Source organism: Pseudonaja textilis, chromosome 1, assembly GCF_049901715.1.
Source record: "Pseudonaja textilis isolate UNSWEBS1 chromosome 1, rPseTex1.2, whole genome shotgun sequence".
In the NCBI taxonomy this organism is placed as follows: Eukaryota; Metazoa; Chordata; class Lepidosauria; order Squamata; family Elapidae; genus Pseudonaja; species Pseudonaja textilis.
The window spans coordinates 291,914,622-291,939,401 of record NC_141990.1 but is presented as its reverse complement, the minus strand read 5'-3'; the positions used below and the strand labels follow the sequence as shown (position 1 = coordinate 291,939,401).

At 35.8% G+C, this 24,780-nt stretch overlaps 2 protein-coding genes across 10 annotated transcripts in view; one reads left to right on the top strand and one right to left on the bottom strand.

Annotated features, from left to right (window-relative positions):
- DGLUCY (D-glutamate cyclase) overlaps positions 1-7,234 on the bottom strand; it is a 31,781-nt gene extending 24,547 nt beyond the window's left edge. The window contains exons 1-2 of one of the 5 annotated variants that reach the window (XM_026713066.2): positions 7,145-7,234; positions 216-324 (exon numbers count right to left, since the gene is read on the bottom strand). In XM_026713066.2, the coding sequence (XP_026568851.1) occupies positions 216-318 (103 nt within the window). In that variant the 5' untranslated portion in view covers positions 319-324; positions 7,145-7,234. Of the gene's footprint in view, positions 1-215; positions 325-1,189; positions 1,243-1,852; positions 1,903-6,168; positions 6,470-6,921 lie in introns of those variants that run through there. The other 4 variants (XM_026713050.2, XM_026713058.2, XM_087922093.1 and 1 more) reach the window with 4 other exon arrangements.
- RPS6KA5 (ribosomal protein S6 kinase A5) overlaps positions 6,818-24,780 on the top strand; it is a 48,129-nt gene continuing 30,166 nt past the window's right edge. For 3 of the 5 annotated variants that reach the window (XM_087922092.1, XM_026713021.2, XM_026713011.2), the window contains exons 1-9: positions 6,818-6,944; positions 11,571-11,642; positions 17,695-17,913; positions 19,440-19,555; positions 20,070-20,177; positions 20,488-20,571; positions 21,118-21,221; positions 22,484-22,634; positions 23,850-24,011. In XM_087922092.1, the coding sequence (XP_087778218.1) occupies positions 6,869-6,944; positions 11,571-11,642; positions 17,695-17,913; positions 19,440-19,555; positions 20,070-20,177; positions 20,488-20,571; positions 21,118-21,221; positions 22,484-22,634; positions 23,850-24,011 (1,092 nt within the window). In that variant the 5' untranslated portion in view covers positions 6,818-6,868. The remainder of the gene's footprint in view (positions 6,945-11,570; positions 11,643-17,694; positions 17,914-19,439; positions 19,556-20,069; positions 20,178-20,487; positions 20,572-21,117; positions 21,222-22,483; positions 22,635-23,849; positions 24,012-24,780) is intronic. The other 2 variants (XM_087922091.1, XM_026713029.2) reach the window with 2 other exon arrangements.

Sequence of the window (24,780 nt, the reverse complement as noted above, 5' to 3'; positions counted from 1 at the left end):
CCCTATTAAAAATTATGGCATTTCACATGTGTATCTTCCAATTCATGCATGAACGTCTATAACATAGATTGAATGTTATTCCTAGTGCATCTCTTTTTTGTACTAAAACTGATTAAATTAAGAAACACAAGATGAAGTATTAAACTATTAAACTATTTCTTAATGCACATCGAGGGTTCACCAAAAGGATTTCATTGATCTACATTTATATTTACCTTCTGCCATTCCGGAGGTATTGCTAATGTTGAGTTTATTTGATCTAATCAGATTTCTGACAGCACAAGGAAGAAGACCTTTCAAACCTGCCAGTAAAACCATTTCATCCTGAAAGGTTGAAAAAATTATATTTTAGTTTTATAGATAGGTATTAAACTTGGATATTAATGACAGTTAGAAATTAAACAACCATTATTTTAAACTTATTATAATTTTATTCGATGAACTTTGTCTTTGAAATGGTGAATTGCTCAATCTTCCACTCCATGGATATTCTATCTGATTAGTTTTTAAAAGAAATGTGACTTCACCGTCTAATGAAATAGATAAAATATGAAGCATCACACAAGCCATGTAGAGGCATGGCATAAAAGATATTGCCTTTAGTGTTAAATTATATTCTATATAATATTCTATATAACTCTCTCATACACTTGCGCCTTAATAATTTAAGATTATTTCAATGACCTTTTCAGCATTCTATAATTACTACCTTCAGGATCTACCATTGATTACAAAAAACCCTCCAATATTTTATGTTTAAGTTTACCTTTAATTCCATTGAAGTCATTAGTTCTAAAGAAAATAATTCCTCAAGAAGTAACACTAATTTAAAGCATGGAACATTCACAGATGTTCTTTTAAAATTAAGGAGTTAATATTTAATCCATAATTGGTTACATATTTTGAATGTTTAAAAGAACTAAAATTTCTGGTATTTGTCCAAAGCAAGACTTCAATTGACTATTGTATCTTTGTTACAAGTATATAGAATTTTCACATTTTTTGCCATATATTTTACATATTTGGGTAAAAAATAAAAGACTTCATTAGTAGTTCTAGCCAGAATGGGAACTGTAGTTCAACAAGAAAAGCATAAATCCCTCTATTTTTAAAGAAACAACTTAATTCCTTTTCATCAATTAAAATATAAGAAAAAAGGAGGTGAGCAAATGAACAATGATAACCTTACCCTGCAGAGCTCTCTTTATTGATCCCAATTCTACTGATGCCCAATTCCATAATGAATTACATGTACTTCCTCTATGATACCATCTAAACTAATTAGGGTAAGGGAATTGTTGCCCAACCAGAGAACAATGCAAACATTTCAGAACCACAAAAAAAATGTTGCAAAGGGAAGTTAAGGGACAGTTATTTTCATAACTGGACTGCAAGTGGAGTTTTGAAACTATGCATGAACATTTGTTGTTTTTTTGCATATTCCATATAAAATGCATGTATCACAATTTTGACTCCAGTACTGACTGATATTTACTATATTTAAAATTGTTGTTCCCGATAGTGAGCTTTTACTCCTTAGACAATGAATTCATCATCCTTTTTAATATATGGTCTCTTACTGAACCTAATGAATTTTCTATCCTGATTAACATTACCAGAAGGGAGAAGTATATAATTTGTTGAATTTGGGAAACAAATTATATATTTCCACAGACAGATAAAACGCCTTCTTCTTAAGATGGGTATGGTTATTTGTGGATATTGTTGCCACAGTAGATAAGTATATTTAATTGGCTTGTAAACTATTCCATTTCAGCGATTTTAGATCTGCTGTTTTCAGCTTGTTAGAAGAAATGATATTAATGATTCTAGGATTACTCAAAATACTCACGAGAAGTGGCTGGTTGAACCCCTTTTTTCAGCCATCCCTACAGTTGTTTCCTGAAATCAAGAGTCCAATCTTGATATTTGGGGCATTTCCAGTTGAACAGTCCTTGCATAATCCAAGACTTTAGATTTCATAATTTGATTCAGACAGTTATATTTTCAGACAAGCAGAATACTACAGAAATGGGTTTGTTAACATGTTGGTGAGTTTGCAATACTGCAGAACTGATAGACAATCTTGTCTTTCCTGGCAAAGAGATGAGCACAGAGATACCTCGGCCTGATCAATCTGCTGAGGAGCAAAGAGTGGTTTTTTTTCTTTTCGAAGGGAAGTTTTACACTGAAAAAATTCTGCCCTTTGTTCAGAGGGTAAACATAGGATTCTCTGTATTAGTTTTAGTGGCAAAGTATCTTATCCTTTTTCATCTGTACAGGTTGATCCCTTGAGTCATTCTGAGCCATCACTCAGCGGGATGAAAATGCAGACATTTCTGCAGTGACATTTGTTAAAAGACCTTCCTTTTTCATAAATACATTGAATCAGCAGCAGGAAGAAGCCAGAATATTACAGAAGAAGCAACTCTTGTGAAAGTGGAAGTATATGATGGATTTGCCCCCCACCCCCAACTTCAGTTCATGATCTGACTTGCATTCCCTTCTGGAAGTGGTCTTGGAAATAGAACTTATTCCTTTAAAATGATTAATGTTAAATAACAGTTTGCTTCTCTTGTTCCTTCTATTTGTTACCCTCCTAAGCTGGTTCAAACTTTTATAGCTCTATTGTGATAGACACTAACCTATGCAGATATAATCTACTTGATAAAAACAGAAATTTTTGGGTTACTTGGATGAATAACTAAAACATAGCTATGCATATTTCGTAAATTTCTTTATCTAACTGTATTTTTTATCTGCAAAGATCTTAAAGTGGTAGTAGATTGGAAAGTTACCATGTCAGCAATTGGCATGGTTGCAAAGTAATACTATAAATGAATTGTAGGCTGCATCAACAGAAGTAAAATTTCCAAATCATAGGAAATAATAATTTATTCTGCTTTGAACTATTTTAAGTTCTATGTTCTTTTCTGGAGATTACACTTTAAAAGAGATTCAGAGAAACTAGACCAGTTCAGAGAAGAGCAGTTAGACTGTTAACAGGATATTAACTAAGAAATGAAGTCCAACGATGCAAGATTTGAAGGAGCTGTAGGTGTTTAGATTTTAACCTTAGAAGAGATATGACAGCATTATTCCAATACCTTAAAGAATGTCATTGACATTCAGACTTTTCAGACTATAGTTCACAAAATAATCACGTTAAGTTACAGATTCCAGTTGACTGTTCTGACCTGAAATGACTACTTGCAGTAGCCATTATTTTTCCATGTTCATGTGTATTTTAAAAAAGGATAGGTTACTTTAATGAACAGCAGATCTCCTGTCTACATGCAAGCTCCAAAGTAGTTCTTCCATTTAAAATATGTTCAAACCATTTGTCTAGGCTGCTTTTACTCTGAAATATGTTAATATATAGGTTAGATCCAGTAATCATGTTGTAGCAGAAAAACAAAATTTTAATACTTCCACGTTTATCTCCTGTCTGTGCGAGGTCTTATGGGATGCTCCAAAATGGTTTTGTACATATTAAGTGCTATGAAAAGAAACCCATATAAAATTTCACTGAAGTTTTGATTTTGGTTTTAGAAGGTGTTTTTGTTTGCACATCAGTTTAGGTATACTTTGTATTTTTACTAATTTACCTAACAAACAAAAATATTTTCCTAAAAGGTTTAAAACCCGCTGAGACAATAATAATAGCAGCAACAACACAAACTGATTTGTGGAATACTAAATATTCTCTGCTCATTAATTAACTTTATTTTTCTATCCTAATAATCTCTTTATATGTTGCAATTTTAGGAGCTGAGATAGTATTAATGTTTGAATCAATGGCTAATATTTGTGGGGTATCATATTATACATAAAAACAATGAAGCTGTTGGTGCTTCTCAGGATGCTGTGGCTTTGTGCCATCGATGACCTTTCAGCTTGGCAAAGGCACTCTTGGGTGGCAACAGTGGGGCTGGGATTGAAGTAGAGTCCTGGAGTTTTCAGCCAGCTGCCACAGTCCCTGGGCCACTACTTCTGACTCAGTATCACTGAGAAATCCCACTTCAAGCTCCACATTGTGCCCAGCTGCCCCATCTCCACAGCACAAGCCTCGGGTGCCACTGCCCACTGTGCTCCAGACCTACAGGGTCCAGCTGATCTTTGCCATATTTCTTCCATTGCTGATTGCATAAGCCTGACGTTATGCAACGCTGCTTCTGCCTATGCCAGGCCTTCTTCTCATTCTCATGATGCTTCATTCAGACAGGTGGGTTGGGGGAGTTGAAGAGCAAACAGTTTCTTACCTTACTGAGGCAGTAGGCTGGGAGGACATGACTTCGCAACTAATAACAACAAGGCTGGGAGGGAGCCAACTAGGAATGGTTGGATCATAGTGCCCCTCACCTAACCTGTGCATTTTGGGTTTATGATAGTAACTAGGATTGCCCAGGATTCTAAGCTGAGAACAACAATAATTACAATAATAAAGTAACAGTACAAAATAAAGAGCTTATAGAGTCAAAAAAATGACATATACAGATAGTCCTTGATTTACATACCATTTATTTAGTGACCAAAGTTACAATGGCAGTGAAAAAAGTGACTTATGACTGTACATGTAATTATGATTGTTGTAGTATCCTTATGGTCACATGATCAAAATTTGGGTACTTGACAACTAGATGTATTTATGAAGGTTGCAGCATCCTGGAGGCATGTGACTGCCAATTTGTGACCTTCCCACTGTCCCAAAAGTGCTTTTATTAAGAAGCAACTGTACTTTCTGGTTTTTCTTTTCACTCCTCACCATCTAGTCAGAGCTGAAGAAGCTTCTTGGATGAGAAGTGAAATGTCTTCAGAGAAAAACCAGAAAGTCCAGTTGCCTCTTGAAAAAAGCATCTTTGGGACAACCATGACTGAGAACCTCCATAGACATCGACCTTCCCACTGGTTTTTGGCAGACAGGGAAGCCAGATTCACTTAATGGCCATGTCATTCATTTAACAACTGCCATGATTTGCTTAAAGAACCATAGCAAAAAAAAGGTCAGAAAATCAAGTGGGACTCACTTAACGTTCACATTGCTTAGCAACAAAAATTCTGGTCCAGATTGTGGTTGTAAATTGAGGACTACTTGTAATAAATCAACATCTGTACAGATATGATTTCACTGTCAGTTATCAGAGATCAGGCTTGCCAGTTAACAGGATATCAGAAGCAAGAAAAAAAGACTCAGTTATCAGATTTCATGTACGGCTTTAGGATGAGATAAGATGCAGTGCAAAGTAATTTTGAAATTATTATTCAAATACATTCTATATAATATCTTATAAGATACACAGCAGACGTACTCTCATATATTGAATTCAATTGCACTTTCTCAGTTTGCTTATGAACCATTTCATCTGTTTACCTTCACTTTGGCTTTTCAGAGATTAATTCCCAACTTCATATTCTGTATGAGTATTATATTCTTCTTTTATAAGAATATTATTTCTAGAATAGTGAACAATTAACTTATAAAAAACAAGCAAGAATATTTCTCCATATTACATAAAAGTGATAGTTCTATATCAGCTAATATTGAAAATAAACAGTGATTCTGTCTTGCTTTTATTAGTTTATTGTTCAAACTGAGCAACTTTGGGAAATAAATCACAGGTCTAATTATCCATTATCAGAAATGTGCTTTCAGTCTCCGTGAAACTCCCATAGCAAGGTCTGAAACAAGCTTACAGAGCAAAACCACTGCCAAAGTTTGCCCTCTCCACCAGGTTGCTTCAGCCCAGGACACCTAAAGCAGGGTTTCCATCCTTTTCCACCATGTGCTTAGGATGGAATGACAGCTCCTAGATCTATTCTGTAGTGAGACACTTTAATACAAGAATTAACTTCTAAATCAATGAAAAATAGACCAGCAACGTCGTTTCTATTTGGTTCATTTCCTTGCCTTTCAAAATTCATTCAGCATTTCATTAATGGTTCATGAGTATCCTGCATTGTCCTTTATGGAGCCTGTCACTTGAACTACCAGTCTCAGCTCCAGCTATTTTCTATACAGTCCTTCCTTTTAATGTGAACTATTTTTAGTTAGTATTTTAGTAAACAATGGGTGGTTTTTGGAGACCGTAAGGATCACAGTACAAGTAGGGGCAATATTACCAAGAGATCTTGCAATCGTCAGAATGTCAAAGCCTTTAAGTCACTCACCGCATTAATCTTCGTGCCCACGCAACCGATTACCTGCCTTTTTTTTTTTTTACACTAGGGAGGTAAAACTCGCAGATAGGAAAGATCTAAATTGGATGAAGTGGTGAGGGGAAAGGGAGAGAGAGAGAGAGGGGGGCAGCGCTCGCGATTGGTGGGGCCGCTAAACCAATCAGGATCCGTGTCTCTTAGCGGATGATTGGGATGAAGGGGGGTGTATTTTGTTACGGTCTTTAACCAATCCCCGGCCTGGAGTGTAATCTCTCAGGCCAATGAGCGTTCAGTTCGACTCCTTCTCTTGAATTGCTTGAGTAGATGGGGGCCCAGATTGAATTTCTTGGCTGTTCCAGGTTCTTTTACTCCCCCCGCATCCGCCGCTTTTTCTTTGGAGCGCTAGTCCCTCCTCTGGGAATGGAGGGGGAGAAGCGACCTGGAGGGCCTTGTTAGTGCGCTAAGCGGCAGTTAAATTCACGCTTGTCAGCTATAAGCGCCCCCTTTATTTATTTATTTGTTTGTTTGTTTGTTTGAACAGACAGAAACGCTCCACTACCAGCAACTCATGGAATACGTTTCTAAGGAATAACCTCCCCTCCCTCCCTTCGTGTGGGGCGGCACCGACCCAGGGTCCCTTTACTCATTTACCCCCCCCCCTCCTCCCCATCTTCCCCCGACTTGGCCCTCCAGGGAGCGAGCTTTTGAGGAGATGGAGAGACCCGCCGGAGGCGCTGAGGAAGAAGAGGAGCCGTCGCTGCTCACCGTCAGGCACGAGCTGAAGAACGGTGAGTCTGCCCGTCTAAGTTAAAGAGGTGGGGAGGAGGCTGCAGGAGGGGCGGAGGAGTCTTCCCCACCCCGAAAAGTCCCCCGATAAAAAAAGGGGGCGCCCCGAAAGAGAAGGATGGGTCAGCGTAGAAAAAGTGTGGACGGCGTTGCAAAGGACCGGCGCGGAAGGCGGCGGCGAGGCGGAGAAACAAAGGCTTACAAGAGAGCGGCGCCTCGGGAGTAAAGGGAGCGGGGTGTCGATCGAGAGCAGCTGGCCAGGAGGGCGGTGTTGGGGCTGGCAGCCCTGGGAAGGGGCGGCGACTGGGCCCAGAGGACTCGGAAGAGAACGAACGGAACAAGAAGGTTAGGCAAAGACTAAGAATCGGTGGCGAAATACGCGAATGATAACTGTTTCAATCTTTGTACTTAATATCCAGATGATGGCATCTTGTGAAACCAGCCCACCCCCTAACTTAAAAGGACTGACGAAATAAAACGGGGGCGACTTTCATGGGCTCTCCATTCAATTACTCTTGTACATTCAGAACAAAAGTTATTTAGAAAACTGCCAAGGAAGCCACCAGATTCTCCACTTGCCCATGTCCTGAGGGGGCTGATGTCTTGGAAGAACATAAAACTTCTACAAGAACCAATGATGGCTCTGCATTTTGGCCAAAGTTCACCTATTAATAAATTCCTGGCTAGTGTCAGTTCTATAATTTCTGGAGACTGGTGAAATAAGATACAAAAGTGCTACATGTACTGTTTTACCCAACATTGCCCATATTTTGGACAATTGCTCACAATGCTATATTTCCAAACAACACAAATTTAGCAATTACATATAGCTAGAGGATGTTGATGACAATAAAGTAACATGGACACATTCAAAGTCATCAGGAATTGAGGTCAACTTGAGATAATTTCTACCTGTACTATAGCATTTCAAATATATTGACATGAATCATGTTAGCTGCCAGTGGCATAATACAATCTTTTTAAAAACTTCCCAGAATATTAATTTCCCAGTCAAGTCCTCATGACTTTTTCTAACTTGTCATTTACATTTATATTAGAATTACCTACCAAGCTCAGTGGTCTTCCTTTTTATACTGAACCGTAATACCTTTTTTTTGCTTAAGAAAAGAAAAGGGGATGCAATATAAATTTTAGTATGCTTCTCTCCCCTTTTGGAAAAATCTGTTTATGTGGCTCTTGTAAGTCATTTGTATAGCCCTGATGAAAAAAGGGGAAGATATTCCTCTGGCTGTTTCATAACCAATCAGGATCTTCAAAATACTCTCTGCCTCTCCTGGGCCACAACTGATGATAATACTTTTTGTCAGGAAAAGTTGTTATCGTATTGCATCTGTACAGAAAGATTGAAATAGTTAATTGTAAGTTGTCAGAAAAGTTTCAAGTGAACCTGCAGCAATAAGATACAAAATTTCAACAACAGTCTTAAACTATCCTAAATAAAATCCAAAGAGTTATTGCCTTGAAACAATTTTATGTTCTTTAAAATGAAATCTTATATTTCTTAAATATAGCATATTTAATATATTGTTTGAAAAAAACTGCATAGTAGTAATTAACACAGATAAAATTGACAGGTACAAAATGTACACATGCTTATAAATAGTATTTAAAAATACTCTTGAAAGCATTATGTAGATAAAATATTATAAATTATTTTATACAGGTTGATATAAGAATACTTTTAACTCATCACTGAAAATAGTTTTTTAAAATATTTAGATCAAAATGTTTAGATTTGTTATGTCTGTATCTTAGGGTCTCTATTTGTCATAACATTCAGGGCATTTGAATATGGGCATTTGAATATAGAATAGAATAGAATTCTTTATTGGCCAAGTGTGATTGGACACATAGGGAATTTATCTTGGTGCATATATCATAGATAATTTAACAGGATCTCTAAATAGCCCGTTTTGAGTCTAAGAACTGATAAGAAGAGCCAAAAGATCAGCATCGGCTCAGTTATGGTAGGTGCTGGTTTTAGCAGATTTATTATTGTAATTCCAAGGAAACTATGGCTTTGATGGATGAGGACAAATGATGTAGATGATAAAAAGTTAATTGCAAGGAGAAAGTAAACTCAATGTATTGGAAAATTGAGAACATACTAATTCCCCCTACATTGTTGGGATGACAAAGTCCTTTCCTCATGGCTGTCTGTTGGAGTGTGACCTGGAATAAGCCTACACTTCTTGATCTTATTGGGAAAGCAAACATTATTGAGAGAAAGTGGTTCTTCAGACATTCAAGCCTGGAACCATCAAGTATTTAAAAAGTGACAAGCAGTACCTTGAATTGCACATGTAAGCTACCAGTAACTGGTATCAAATAGTTCCTCCAAGTAGAAGTATTCTGTGACAAGAAAAACTCATGTGCAATCTGTTACATCATTTTAAAAATTAGTTTTCTATGAAAGCTGTTTTATTAGATGATTTTTGTAATTGTTGAACTAAAAAAGTTTATCAGTTAGATCATCTTGCTTCCAGAGGATATTTGAAATCAAGTTGAAGGTAGCTAAAACACATCTAGCAAGTCTGTTGAGAATATTCAAAAGCAAAGCAGCACACACACACACACATATGATGTATCACTTTTGAAACAGAACAATTATATCATTTGCAAGATTCATTTTTCTCTCTAGAAGTTCTTCAAAACTATTTCTGTCTGCATGAGTAACCACTTCGGTTTATGCAAGTTTTATGAATTATGATTAACATATTATCTAAGTTCCAATTAAATGAATATATGATGCAGATATCTTCATTTTATAAATGTTAATTTTAGTAGCTAAAGTATGTTGTGAATTACAGAATATATCTTTAGTGTTTTTGTATGCAATATTGGAATATTTTGTTCTCGCTTTTCTGTTTCTGTATGATGCTACAAGAAGATGAAACATTAAATATGACTTGCAGTATTTGTTTTTATGATCTGACATAGCAGTTTTCCCAAATAGTTCATAATATCCTATGGATGTACAATTTGTGTAGTTAAGATAGGTAAAACAAATGCATTAGTCAATGCATAACAAAGCTTAACTGTATATTTATTGTTTGAGTTTTCCTTTAAAATCATTTAAAATTTTTCTACTATTGACCTCACCTCTTTCCTAAGAGGTCTGTAGGGGGCATGCATAAGCGCACCAACGTGCCTACTGTCCCTGTCCTATTGGTTCTTTTATTTTTCTTATATGTACCCATTTCATGTTTTCATAACTATGTATATACTTATACCTATTATCTTGTAAGCGATTGACAAATCAAAATAAATAAAATAAATATTAGTGTGATAAAATGACAAGAATAATATTGTACCATAATTGTTCTGTATTCATTGCACTGAAAATTAAATGGCAGTTGATTTTAAAATATTTATTTCATTTTAACATATATGAGAATCTTTTTTAATAGATAATGCTCTTGTTTGCTTATAAATCAGATAGGCCAATATTAGTTGTTTCAGTTTAGTAGAGGTTTAATGTATTGACTTCAAGTGATATATGTACATGCATACCTACCCAGAATTTTGCTACATGGAGAAAAGCGATTGATCCAATTACTAAGAATGTTGTGATATATAATTGTAAATGATTCAGAATTTAAGAACTGAATCCTGACAACAGTGACTTATCCTTCTGACTTGCAGTTAGACTATTGCTCTAAATGAAACTATATCTTAAATGATATGGAAACTGTAGTTCATACAAATTGCAGTTGCCAAGATGTTCGTGGACGAGAGAAACTACCCTTATATAATAGTTGTCTTTTGGTGTCTTCAGTGGATGCCAATAGGTTTCTGAATTCAATTGTAAGTACTAACCTTTGTCTTAATAGGCCAGGGTATCTGAGAGAACATCTCTTTCTAATTTATTCTGCCTGTCAGATGCATACTTCCACGGTGAAGATGCTTAGAAACCTATACTTGAAAAGGGATAAAGGGGATCTGGGCCTGTAAGCAATACTGTGTCTACTTTTCTGATATGTTGGGATAAAGAAGTATGCTGGGTATACTGGGGTATGCTGACTGGGTTAAAAAAACAACAACCCTATCCCAGGCTAATCATAATCTTGGTTTTTAATTTTTATTCAATTTTTCTAATTTTTATTGTTTTAGTACTTTTTAATTTTCTATTATATTGATGAACTGCCTAGAGTCATTATTTCAGTGAGATGGGCAACATAGAAATTTAATAAATAAATAATTTTAAATCTTATTTATTTCATAAAATTACAATTTTGTGGAAAGTTTACCAATAAGAGGACATGTTCAGCAGCTATTTTTACTGTTATACCTTAACTAGTATAACTAGTATAACTAGTTAACTAGTATATTATAACATTCATCCAACACTTTGAAATGATTAATTGAGATGGAATAATTGATTTTCTCATTATAAAAATCTATACACTTTAAATAAAATTATATTCATTTTAATTGTTATATACCTGGAAATCTGAATACCATGACACTTTAGTGACAGCTGTGTTATAGATATTATAAGAATAATGGAGGAATCTTAATCATGGATACCATATAATTTATATTACTACATGTTTGCTTGTTAGTGTGTGTAATATTGACACTGTAATGTTTTTTTCTTTTGTTAGCAAACTTGACAGGCCACACAGAGAAGGTGGGCATTGAGAACTTTGAACTTCTCAAAATTCTTGGGACAGGAGGTATGAATTATTTAATGTTGCTAATAAAGCATGAATGAACTTTTTAAAACATTCACCAAATAAAATTCTATTTTACAGATAAATATTTTGAGTGTGTGGAGTAGGCAGTAAGAGGTATCAATCAATCAAACTTCCCAACTAAAACAATCAGGCAAGGAAGTAGAATTTTTTAATTATTTATTAGATTGCATTCTTCTTTTCAGTTAGGAGCTCATGGCAGTGTACATTTTGCTCCCTCCTCCTAGTTTTCCATCACCCAATGAGATCCATAAATGAAGGTTGGTTAGAGGTACTGGGCCTCCTCCCCACTTCAAAACCAATACTAAGATGACTTCATTTCAGGCAAACCAAATCCATTTTGGAATAGTTGCAAAGTCAAGTACAGACTGACTCAATTCAGAGTCAGGAAAACATTCTAGGCAACTGGTAATAGAAACAAATGACTATAACTATTGCTTTCAGCACTGGATCATTTCCATATACTTACTTTTATATTCCATATTTCAAATCTCTGCCATAACATGGTTGGAGTACAGTTGTTCAATTCAGAATTAGTCTAGTGAGGAGCAACGTGACTGAATTATTCTCAAGAAGCTTTTTCCTACAGTCTTGTGTTTCTTTGCATCTCAGCCTTCTGGTTTGATCTGTTGCCATTCCTCTTGCAGATTTAAATAGTCCAAAATCCTGACTGGGATTTGTGTCTGTGGTATTTCAATTGAAGTTTTAAATCTTCTGTGCTTGCAATGCTAAGTCTAAGATTCTGGTTCCCATCAGTTTCCAAGGCCTGATCCCTCCTGAAGGTGAATACTCATGGCACTGGCATCAATAAACAATATATAAAAAAGTAATCTGTATAAATATTAAATTATATTTACTTACTTTAAACTCTGGAAGAAAACATTACTAGTACTCCCTGAATTATGACAATTCACTTAGCAATGGTTCAGAGTTATGACACCCCCTCCAAGTACTTACAACTTGGTCCTGAACTTATGTATGTTGCAGTACCGAAGCAGTAGTTCACCCTTATGGCTGACCGCAGAGACACTGCAATGTGCCTCTACCTATTTCCCTCTGATATTGCTCTACTTGGTCCTCACAGGCACTGGGCCTGCTTTGCCAGTCCACAGGATTCCACGTGCTCCTCCCCACCCCATCATTGATCGCTCATGTATCTTTTTGAAGATCTCCAGAGCTCAAGATGTGGAGATAGGAAAGGATAACAGGTTGGGTCACGTGGCAGAAAAGTGGTCATCTTTTTCTTTTTTCTTTTTGGATGTTGATGAAGCTGTTTTCCTTTCATTGTTTTCAGATGCTAGGTTCTCCACTTCACAAAAGTATTTTTTTGGAGAGTGGGAAAGTGTGCAAGGATGCACACAAACACCTGGTTCCCCCTTCACAAAGGCATTTTTGCAGAGTGGGGAAAAGTGTGCAAGGATACATGTTTCATGCACACACACACACACACACACACACACTTTTGCCCTTCGTAAAAGTGCTTTTCTGAAAAGAGGAAATATTTGTAAGAATGTACACACACAAGCCTTTAGGAAGAACAGGTTTTCTGTTGGCTGCATGCCTTCCCACCCCCACCATTAATCCACTAGTGGAGCTAATGGTGGGTGGGTGGCAAGTCTAGTATCTAGCAATGACAAAAGTAAAACAGCTTCAACAGAATCTGAGAAAAAAAACAACAGCCACTTTTCTGCCACATGGCCCAGCCTGTTCTCCTTTCTTATCACCTCGTTTTGAACTCTGGTAATCTTTGAAAAGTAAGTGAGCAATTAGTGATAGGGGCTGGTATGGAGAAGGCGCAAGCAGCTGTGGGGAACCTAAGGGTTAGGAAGGAAAGCATGAAATATCTCAGTAGGGGGAAGCTTGGGTGGCCAGAGGCAGGTGGTCTTGTTCCTGCACTAGGCCCTCTATGGTCTTCCTCATCCCTGATGTACGTCAATTGCAATTCATGACCTGCATATTTGATTAATGAATGCATTGGGGGAGCAGCGATGGGGGCTTATTCATTTAACGTGATTCAGGTAGCATTAGGTCCATAATGGCAGTGGCCCCCAACTTTTTTGTGCCACGGCCCGGTACCAGCATCACAAAATGATCCACGGCCCGGTACCAGCATCAGCACGCATGACCAAGGCAAGGCGAGCCGAGCGACCGGCCAGCCAGCCGTCCCCTACTTCTCCTCGCCACTTTCAACTCCTCCTTTGTACCCTTTTTGTGCTTTTTTGTGCTTTCTTAATCTCCGCCATTGGGACGGCTCTTCATTCGAAGCCACCCCCCCCTTCAATGAAACTAAGGCGCGAGGATTCCTTCAAAACCCAAACACCGCTTTCCAACCAGAAAAGCTCACCCGGAAGCACTTTTTTGTCGAAACAAGATGGCGGCGCCCAGCAAACCGGCGGCCCAGTAGAAAATGCTCCACGGACCGGTACCGGTCCGAGGCCCGGTGGTTGGGGACCACTGCATAATGGGCAGCCTCTGTTATGGTTATAACTTGAGGATTATCTGTAGTAAGATAGTGTGGATTAAAAAGAACCCAATACACAAGCCTGAGGATGGCAGATGAGACTCTGCCGAAACGTTGCTATAATAAAAGCACGAATATTAAGATGTGGGAAAATACCTGAAGAAACCTAAATGCCATACATATAAATACCCGCGAAAACTTAAGCAAACATATATACACTATACAGAACACTATACAAAAGCCTGATGATGGCAGATGAGATTCTGCCGAAACGTTGCTACAACTTTAAAAGCACAACTAATCTCATCTGCCATCATCAGGCTTGTGTATTGAGTTCGTCTTAGTCATTTGTCAGGCTTTCAAGCCGTTTCTTTTAAATTTGGTGCTAGCCTCGTGCTTTGTTAGAATGGTTTTTTCCTTCATCCTGATTGGTTGGGAGTCTTGGTCTGTTTTTATTGGTCTTGAAGTTTGTTGTGTTCTGCTTGATTGGTGTTTCTAATGTCTTCTGTTTTGTAGTGTTTTTTTTTAAATCTTGATTGGCTAGCAACATTGTGTTTTGTGTATTGGGGGCTTTCAGCGTCGCTTGGCTTCGGGTGAATGGCCGCTTATCGTTTATTAGGAAGCTAGGTTTCATCTGGGTGGCTAGCTGGGGTGTGTTTGGGCCGGTGGTATCAGGGGGAGGTCTGTTTGTGTCCTCTGGAGCTGACTATGGGCCTCAGAAGTATGCCTTCTTTGTGTATTTTGGGGAGGCCATATAGTTTGGGGCATTTGGAAGATTTTTCTCTTGGGATGATTGTTGGATTTCTTTGCTTATGTTGCTGGTTATGAGTTTCTTCTTGATTATTTTTTCCAGATATGTGGTTGGGTCTGTTTTATGGGTTTATATATGGAGTCTTAGAGTAGGTCTGTCAGTGTAGTTTCATAGTCTTTTCTGTCCCTTACTATTGTGGCATTACCTTTATCTGCTGGAAGTATGATTATGCTGCTGTTGTTTTTTAGGGCTTGCAGAGCTTTTTGTTCCTCTTTGTGTAAGTTGCTTTTGGGTGGTTTGCTTGTGCATAGGATGTTAGTGACTTGGTGTCTTATTCTATCAGCTTCATCTGTATTTAATTTAGTTAGGCTGGATTCCACTCTGCATATGATGGATTCTGTGGGGATATTTTTGGGTGCTATAGCATAGTTGAATCCTTTGAATAGGACATCTGTTTCTGTTTTGGTGAGTTCTCTATTGGAAGCATTGTATACTAATTGTTTCAGGTGTTCTTGTGGGTTATTGGGGGCTTTATTATCACGTTCTAATTTCTTTAGTTTCTTCAGGAATTTGTCATTTTTGTAAGTGGTTTCAGTTTCAGCTCTCCAAGTTGTGAGTTTTATCTTGTCCCAAAGTAGAGGGTGGATTTTGTTGCTCAATTCCAGGTGTAGGGTTAGGAGGTCTTTGTTTAACTGGTCGAGTTGGAATCTTTTACTGTGGAGCTCGTTCCTGAGTAGAGCCATTTCAGTTCTTTTCAGGATATGTTTGGTAGCTGCTGTGTTGTGATGAAATATTAATTTGAAGCAGGTTGGTATTGTATTGTGGTCAGCTGCGTAGGAATTTGAGGTCACATAGTTTTCCTGCTCTTTTAACTGTTTACATTTATTAGACTTAGACTTTTAACTCTTTTACATTCATTAAATGTATGTATACACACACACACACACACACACACAAAATGTGTATGTGTGTGTGTGTGTGATTCAGTTTTTTTTTACTACCGGTTCTGTGGGTGTGGCTTGGTGGGCATGGCAGGGGAAGGATACTGTAAAATCTTCAGTCAGAGGTGGTATTTGCTGGTTCTCCAAACTACTCAAAATTTCTGCTATCAGTTCTCCAGAACCTGCTGAATACCACCTCTGGTGTGTGTGTGTGTGTGTGTGTGTGTGTTAGATATAGTGCATTTGGGCATCTATCGATATATATTTAAATTGTTTCTTTAAAAATAATTTAAACAGCAAAACAGATCCTTTTTTGTCTTCTGACCAGTAATTTTTGAAGTGGCAAATAAGTAAAAGTAGTATGGAGAAAAAGTTGCCCTTACAGATTTGCTTTGAAAAATAGCCACTATCATGTTAGCAAGGAACCATAGGGAAGTTCTTTTCCCTTAAGCTGCAGGCCCAACTTGTGTAATATAGCACCTTATGACACAGAATTACTGTTGTAGAGATTGTGAAACATGTTAAATATTTTCAGAATGCTATAAAGATGTGAAGGCTATTGCTTTATGGATGCTGTATATGTTTGCATTGGTGCCTATAAAAAGGTGAAATCCACTTGCCTAAAACCTGAATAGATCTGATGCAATTACATTTCTGTAGGATAAAACTATTTAGAAAATAAATATTAATGAAGCATCAGATTATTTCCTAGTTCAGAAAGACTTAAGTGGGTCTTTTAAATTGGTCGTATTCTTATTGTTAGTAACTGAACACAATTTTGGTGTTGGCCAAGATGCTTCCTGTTGCTTCCTGAGAGTTACTAGTTAGTGAGTATTTCCCTGTTTTCTTGGTGCTTATCTTAATGGCTTTTCAGTGGTAGCTGATTTTTTTTATATGACTTTGTCAATAGGAGGCAGCTACTGTCCATCGTTCAAGCATTATCCTAGCTTCAGTATAACATTCCTACACTGTTGCTTGTAAAATAGGGTAAATAGCAGGGAACACAGGGGGACTTCCTTCTAAGTGGCAGTTGAATTAGTACAGTTATTCAAATCTGAATCTACGTGTAAACTATGGTAGCAAAGGATTATTAAATCATCTTGTGCATAGTCAAATTGTGTTGAGGTATAAACAAAAGTAACTAAGAGAGGAAAAAGTCCAAAGAACATCTAGAAAATATATGTCTTCTTAAAAATGGTATGTGGCTGTTTTTCCAAGACATGTTCAATCAGCAAGATGGTGGATCCAGAAAGGGAAGAAGAGGAACTAGTGTGTCTAGTGTTCAAATATGTACCTTTGATAAAGTGTGGAAGCATACAGTTCTCTAAAGTCTTCATGAAAGGAAAAAAAAACATTAATCATTAGTTTCCCAGCATTTTTTAAAATTAAAACCAAGTACTTTAAATAAAATACTTTGATTCCTTGAAATATAAGCAAGAGATTATCTGGTAATCTTTATTTAGAAAGGTGGAAATGATTGTATTAAATAAAAAAGAATAATTATGAAACCCAAATAAAAAAAGGTTGATTTTATCTATACAATTGATACTGTTTTGAGATTGATTCTTATTACCCTCTAAGCCTATTAATATGCCTATTTTCTTGTTTTTCAGTTGGTCCATTTTAACTCTTAATAGCTTGCTTCTTCTTAGACTCTTGTTAAGGATTAGGATTTTACATTTCGTTGGGGACATAGCTTTCTTAAAATAATACTTTATGTGCTAATCAAATCAAGAAGATAAACAAATGACATTGTGTTTAAAGATTTATGTTGTTAAGTTTGTTATTTTGAAAATAGCTTGATTTGAGCACTCTGCTCTGGAATTATGATGGGAGGTTGGCTACTACTATTTTATACCTGTGTAATATTTTTGGTTTTAGCTTATGGAAAGGTGTTTCTGGTGAGGAAAATCAGTGGTCACGATGCTGGAAAATTGTATGCAATGAAGGTATTAAAAAAGGCAACAATAATTCAAAAAGCCAAAACAACTGAACATACAAAGACTGAACGACAAGTACTAGAGCACATTCGACAGTCTCCATTTTTGGTTACTTTGCATTACGCTTTCCAAACAGATACAAAACTTCATCTCATCTTGGGTAAGTGTAAAAAGGAAAGAATCATAAAAGGAAGGAAAAAATAAGGTCTATTTTGATTTGCTGTTCCAGTTAAGAAATGAGTTCCTTCCTCCCTCCCTCCCTTCCTTGTAATGGTATGTGTTTCAGATATACACAACAGAGCAGTTACCACAAAGAATCAGACTCTGATCTACTGTATAGGTCTATGAGAATTAAAGAATACATTTATGCACATTTTTCCCTTTGAGACCCTTCCATCCAGTCTGCCATTGATTGCATTAAATAATTATTTGTGCAACTTGTTTTATCATCAAAAAGCCAAGCACTTGAATGAAACAATATATAGCTGATTATTTTAAAATACATTTGTTGAATGAATTATCAATTGGCAGGAGTATTCATAGCTTCTCAACTGAGTTGGGTAACAGTGCTGTCCATTGTAAAATGAACAACTGTACAGCGAGGCTTTATTTTAGCAGATGAACTTGGGGAGAGATGTCTTATTACAGGTAGTACTCGACTTATAACTACACTTGGACTGGACCTTTGGTTGCTAAGCAATGTGGTTGTTAAGTGAGTCATGCCTGATTTATGATCTTTTTGTCATGGTCGTTAAGTGAGTCACATAGCCATTTAGTGAATAAGACTTTCCTCCATTGATTTTGCTTGTTGAAAGCCCCCTGAGAAGGTCACAAATTGCAATCACATGACCCCAGGTTGCTTCAACCATCATAAATACATGCTGGTTGCCAGGTGTGCAATTTAGATCATGTTACTGCAGGAATGCTATGACACTCGTGTGAGGGTATTTTTCAGCATCGTTGTAACTTCAAATAGTCACTGAATGAATGGTTGTAAGTCAATTACTACCTTATTCAAGACTGTTGAATCAAATAGAGGTCTTTGTAAAAAAAATTATCATTAAAAATGATCATTATCCTTTATTTCTTTGTAATTTCTTGACTTTGCACAACAGATTGATCCATGAAATATTCATTGTTGTAGAATCTGCTGATCCTAATTTTAGCCTGGTAGAAAGTACAGTCCCGGTATTTTTTTTAAAAAAAATCTTTTAATTATTATATTTTACAGAGATAACTGCAGTGGTAGGATTCAAATAATTTAACAACTGGTTCTCTGCCCTAATGAGTGCTTCCAACAACCAGTTCGCCAAACTACTCAGAAAATAACAACTGGTTCTCCTGAAGTGATGCGAACTGGTTGAATCCCACCACTGGATAACTAACTATGTTGAGGGTTTTTAAAAAAACTTTTCAATTATTTTAAAGCAGGTCAACTCTGAGGGAGATAGGCAGCTTAGAAACAGGAACTATAAATAAATAAGTAAAAAAGTCAGCCTATAATTGAGACATTTATAGTATTTATGTGAGAGTCCAAATAATTTTCCAAAGGAAGCAACTGTGGCTAGTGATAAAGTAAAAAAAAAAAAGTATGTACAACATTTGCTACAATGTGGTATAAAATTATTTTTGGAATTCAGAAATTTTGCAGAGCCCTAGTAAATAACTTGATTTCCTATATCTTAGATTACATAAATGGAGGAGAACTTTTTACCCATCTTTCACAAAGAGAGAGATTTAATGAAGATGAGGTGCGGATATATATTGGGGAGATTGTTTTGGCATTGGAACACCTTCACAAGGTGAGACCGCATTTTCAACTTTTTTGAAATTATTGAAAGGAAACATGTAAGTGAAATTAGATTTAATTGTATGATGGTGTTTTCACTTTGAGTGAAGGAGACATAAAAATCTGTATTAACAGATCACTACTGTATACGATAGTTTATGGAATATGTTTATATCAGTAGTGGGATTTAACCAGTGTTACTACTGGTTCGGTGACTACGTTTTGCAGTGCAGCGCGCATGTGTGTAAAAAAACCTTTAGCTGTGCCACCCAGACAGCTGAAAAGCGCAGCGCACAGGTGCACAGTGTTTGGAAAGCCTCTTTTTTTCCTGCTTTTTCAACCTCAGCTGTGCCGCACAAAGCAGCTGAGGTTGAAAAAGCAGGAAATAAAGGACAGGTAAGAGCCCAGGTGGGCCAAACAGCAGCAAATCCAGAATATATATTTGAAATTACATGCCAACATGTGAATCTATTTTATGATAAAATGAATCTATTTTATTATGTACAATTTATTTCAATTTTTTCCAGTTGGGAATTATCTATCGTGATATAAAACTTGAAAATATTCTTCTTGACTCAGATGGACATGTAGTTTTGACAGACTTTGGACTGAGTAAGGAGTTTGTTAATGATGAAGTAAGTATTTGCATATTAAGTACCTCTCTAAATAAGCCAGAAAATCCACGTATTGAAACCTTCTCCTTTTTCCATTGAGATGAGATGGAGGGATCAGATTTACCATGTGGGATAATATATGGAGAGAGAGAGAAATGTTTTTTTAAAAAGTAGTCCAAATGATATTATACAGAGAGAGCCAAACATGTCTGAAGATGATGATTAAATAGAGTGATGTAAATCCTAGCAATATGGTTTTTTCCTTATTTTCCCCCCTTATAACTGTGGTATCAGTTATTATATTGGCTGTAATCTCATAATTTTTTTTCAGAATGAGAGAACTTATTCTTTCTGTGGAACTATAGAATATATGGCTCCAGATATCATCAGAGGAGGGAATACAGGACATGATAAAGTAGGTTTTTGATGAAAATGAATATAATTTGTCTATTTATTGATTGGGAGCCAGTTTGGTATAGTAGTTAAGACCAGAAAGCTGTGAGTTCTAGTTTTGATTTGAGTCAAATCAGCTGGATAGCCTTGGCCCAGTCATGCTTTCTCAGCCTTAAGAAATCTTTATTTAGTTGACAGGAATAGAATTTTGTGATAAAAAAAGAAAACCATTTTTATTTTTGCATATGTACTAGAGGAGAGTTTTAATGGGAAACACATGAGCTTAAAACTTTCCTTAGCTCATTTTCAAATTGTGATATTGTTATATATTGGTGTCTGAATACCCTGAATAAATATTAATATCTTATCTGTTTTAAGGACTAATAGCAACAGATTTCAATTTACATGCAATTTATTTTCATGTAAGCTGCAGCACACACATTGATACATTTTATTTTATAATATTTTTTTCATATACTTCATATTTTTTAAAATAACTGTATAGTTTATTGTTATTTCTTGGAGGAGTTGTATTAATAATCTTCATTGATGTATAATTATTTTATAGGCTGTTGATTGGTGGAGTGTAGGTGTTCTTATGTATGAATTATTGACTGGAGCATCGCCTTTTACAGTTGATGGGGAGAGAAATTCACAAGCTGACATATCCAGGTAAGTTATCAATTTAAATGAATGGAAACTTAAGACATCAGAGGATGTCCTTGTATTTGTGTATCAAGCTAATTTGATTTGATTGTTTTTAAAAGGATAAGATTATGTTTCCCCAAAATACACATAGGATGCTAGACCCATCTCTTGTCATTACTTGTTTTTTTATGTATTGTTAGGTGTCAACAAAAATGGCATTCCTCTGTTTATAACATAGAAACAGTAAAAATACATAAAAGCTGATAAAAACATAACTATAAAGCAGAAAGTATAATGGTATGCATTCCTTAAGGTCCTCCAGAACAACTCTTGTCTTTAGGGCCTTCTAATTGATAATTTCAAGGAAATTAGTTCCATAAGATAGGTGCTGCCACAGAGGAACCCTGATTGCATAAAGGTCAAAAATGCCCTCTGTGATATGAAGCAGGCATATTACCTGTGGTTATATCTTGGACAGAGTTATCCTTACTTCACCAGTCCACATTATGGTAAACTCTCATGTAGATTATTGTAAATGAATGGAAGTGCACTATACTTTGTTGTCATGTTTTAATTTATTATATTTTCATGTTTTGTGTCATTATTTGTAAGTCACTCTGAGGCTTTGATAATGGACTGTCTTATAAGTCAAACAAATAAATTGCCTAAAGCTATCTTTGATGATGATCTAGAAGTGTCAGTTTACAAAATATGGTTACTAGAGTATCTACTTCATCTGGAAATTATGCATCATATTTCTATAACATCAGTATTACATTATCTTCACTGATTTCATTGGCTTCATACATTGGCTAGTGTATTATAATTTTGGTTTGTTTGAGGGTTAAATTAAAAATACTAGAATTTTAACACAGCCATTTTTGGTGACCTTCCTCTCTTTGTTCCTGCAAGTAAGGGAGTGTGTACTAGGAGCAGACACGGAAATGTTCACCTTAGACTAGGATATCTAACATTTCTTGATTGACTTGCTTTTTTTTTCTTAGTGCCAGAACAATTTCTTATTTACATTGCCTTTTAAATAGTTTTTGTCTAAAGTTAGGGTTGCAGTTGTTCTATTTCTGCTAGTTCATCTCTGCTTTTAAGTAACTGCTCTTTTATTGTTTCAAGGTACTGTTTTACTGTTTTAATTTGTTTAAAAAAATGACAGTATATTTTAACTGCCCTGTATATTTTTACAGCTGTTATTTCAGGACAATGAATACATTTTAATAAGTTTTAGAATTGTTTTGAATTCCCAAAATAATCAACTATCATTTTTACTTCAGGAGAATATTAAAAAGTGAACCTCCATACCCACAAGAAATGACTGCATTTGCTAAAGATTTAATTCAGCGTCTTCTAATGAAAGATCCCAAGAAAAGATTGGGTTGTGGTTCAGGGAGTGCTGATGAAATCAAACAACATTCCTTCTTCAAGGTAAAATAAATTTTGTCTTATTATAAACTGCTCATTTTTATATTGGCTATTTTTAGGTACTATATTTTATAGATATTTTATTGTAGATATTTTAGATATTAATCCCTTGAGAGTGACATCAGATTCCTTCTGTATTTAAGTGCCCTCAGAAGCAGAATCACATATTTCAGCAGAACCGAATTTGGCTAATTGTTCTAGTATAATATGCTGTAAATTTTTCCTTTCTATATTGTAAGGACATTTTAATTATGGTTAAATCATTGCACAGTTTGGCATGTAGTAAAAGACAGCACAGTTGCCTCTGTCATCCCATTTACCATTTAGGTTTTAGAGCAAGTGGGGGAAAACTTAACAAATAGAGGGCCACCGTTTTTACTTTCTAAGAACATCTGTTTCAAATGTTCAAGAACATCTGTTAGCATTTTTCCATGAGGCACAAGACTGGAAATCTCAAAAAGTGAACTTTTGGGCACTGCCCCATCTCAAAAGGAGCCATAGTGAAAGCAGGGTATGACCCTAATCAATCAATAATGCCTCCTTAGTTTTTCAAAAATATATGAATAATTTTCCTCAGTGTTATTGCCATTATTTGTAATTCATTAAGTGGTTTGTTTGAATGATGATCATGATGAACCATTCAGAAATTTATCCTTAACTGTATTTACCAATAATATAGGTAGTCCTCGACTTATGACCACAATTGAGCCCAAAATTTCTGTTGCTAAGTGAGAGAATTGTCAAGTGAAATTTGCCCCAAGTTCTGACCTTTCTTGGCACAGTTATTAAGTGAATTGCTGCAATTGTTAAGTTAGTAACACATTTGTTAAGTGAATCTGGCTTCCCCATTGATTTTGCTTGTCAGAAGGTCACAAAAGGTGATCCCATGATCCCGTGACACTACAACCATCATATTTTTATTATATGAGCATGGGGATACTGCAATGGTTGTAAGTGTGCAAAATGGCCATAAGTCATTCTTTCCAGTCCCGTTGTAACTTCAATCACCAAATTAACTGTTTTAAGTCAAGGACAACCTGTATATTTTAATTAATCCTGTAATCCTATGCATAGAATAAGTCCAATTATATTTGAATAGATATAAATGGGAAGGTAAGTCATAATCTAGTTTTTCTGCACAATTTATATAGACAGCTGAAACAATTACCTTTTAGTCTGCTCACTCTCTTCTATGTTTAATTTAACATATTGGTGCAGAAAATAAATTGGAGTGACTTGGCTGCCAAAAAAGTGTCTGCTCCATTTAAACCAGTAATTCGTGATGAGTTGGATGTTAGTAATTTTGCAGAGGAATTTACAGAAATGGATCCAACATATTCTCCAGCAACCATTCCAGAGGCTGCAGACAAGCTGTTCCAGGTAAATGGAAAATTCCAGCCATATAATAATATTACTAAAAAATTTGGAGAGATAATTTACAAATTAAATAAGAGCATCCATCCACCCATCAAATGATTGAAGTGAAGGGCAACTATGTATTGCAAGAGAGATATTAAAACTAGTGTAAACAAGAACACTAAATAATCACTGCTATAAATTAGATACAATTATCCTTTAGAGAAGAGTGTATTTAACATGCATATGGGTCAATAGCAAAATGAATTCACATAATATTGCAAACTGTGCACTTACAGACCTCCATCCTGATGTCTGCATCAATATGTATATTGTGGGTTTTGCATCATATGTATGCCTTATCACTTGCATTCCTATATAGAATTCTATTCCGGTATTAAGCGAAAGATTTTGTTTTAAAAAAAGTAGCATTCTTTAGGGTATATTAAACATAACTGGTACATAATAAATTACAAAGAGATATAAAAGAATGAAATGTCAGCTAAAAACATATGTGACATCATACGAAATTAGTGATTGATTAGTTTGAAACAACTAGGGAGTGATTCAATACAACAAAGAAAAAAAAATTGAGAAAGAAACTTAATATTACATTTTGATTTTCCAAACATTTCCTTTATAGAAAATATTATTTCAGAAATTGAGAATCCATGATTGATAAATGATTTAAATCTGTAGTATTATAAGCTTTAAAATAAAATAAGAAAAATGGCTTGTGCATCTAATTTTTACAAGTTTAAAATAGTAACAGAGATTGGGAAAACTTGCTTAT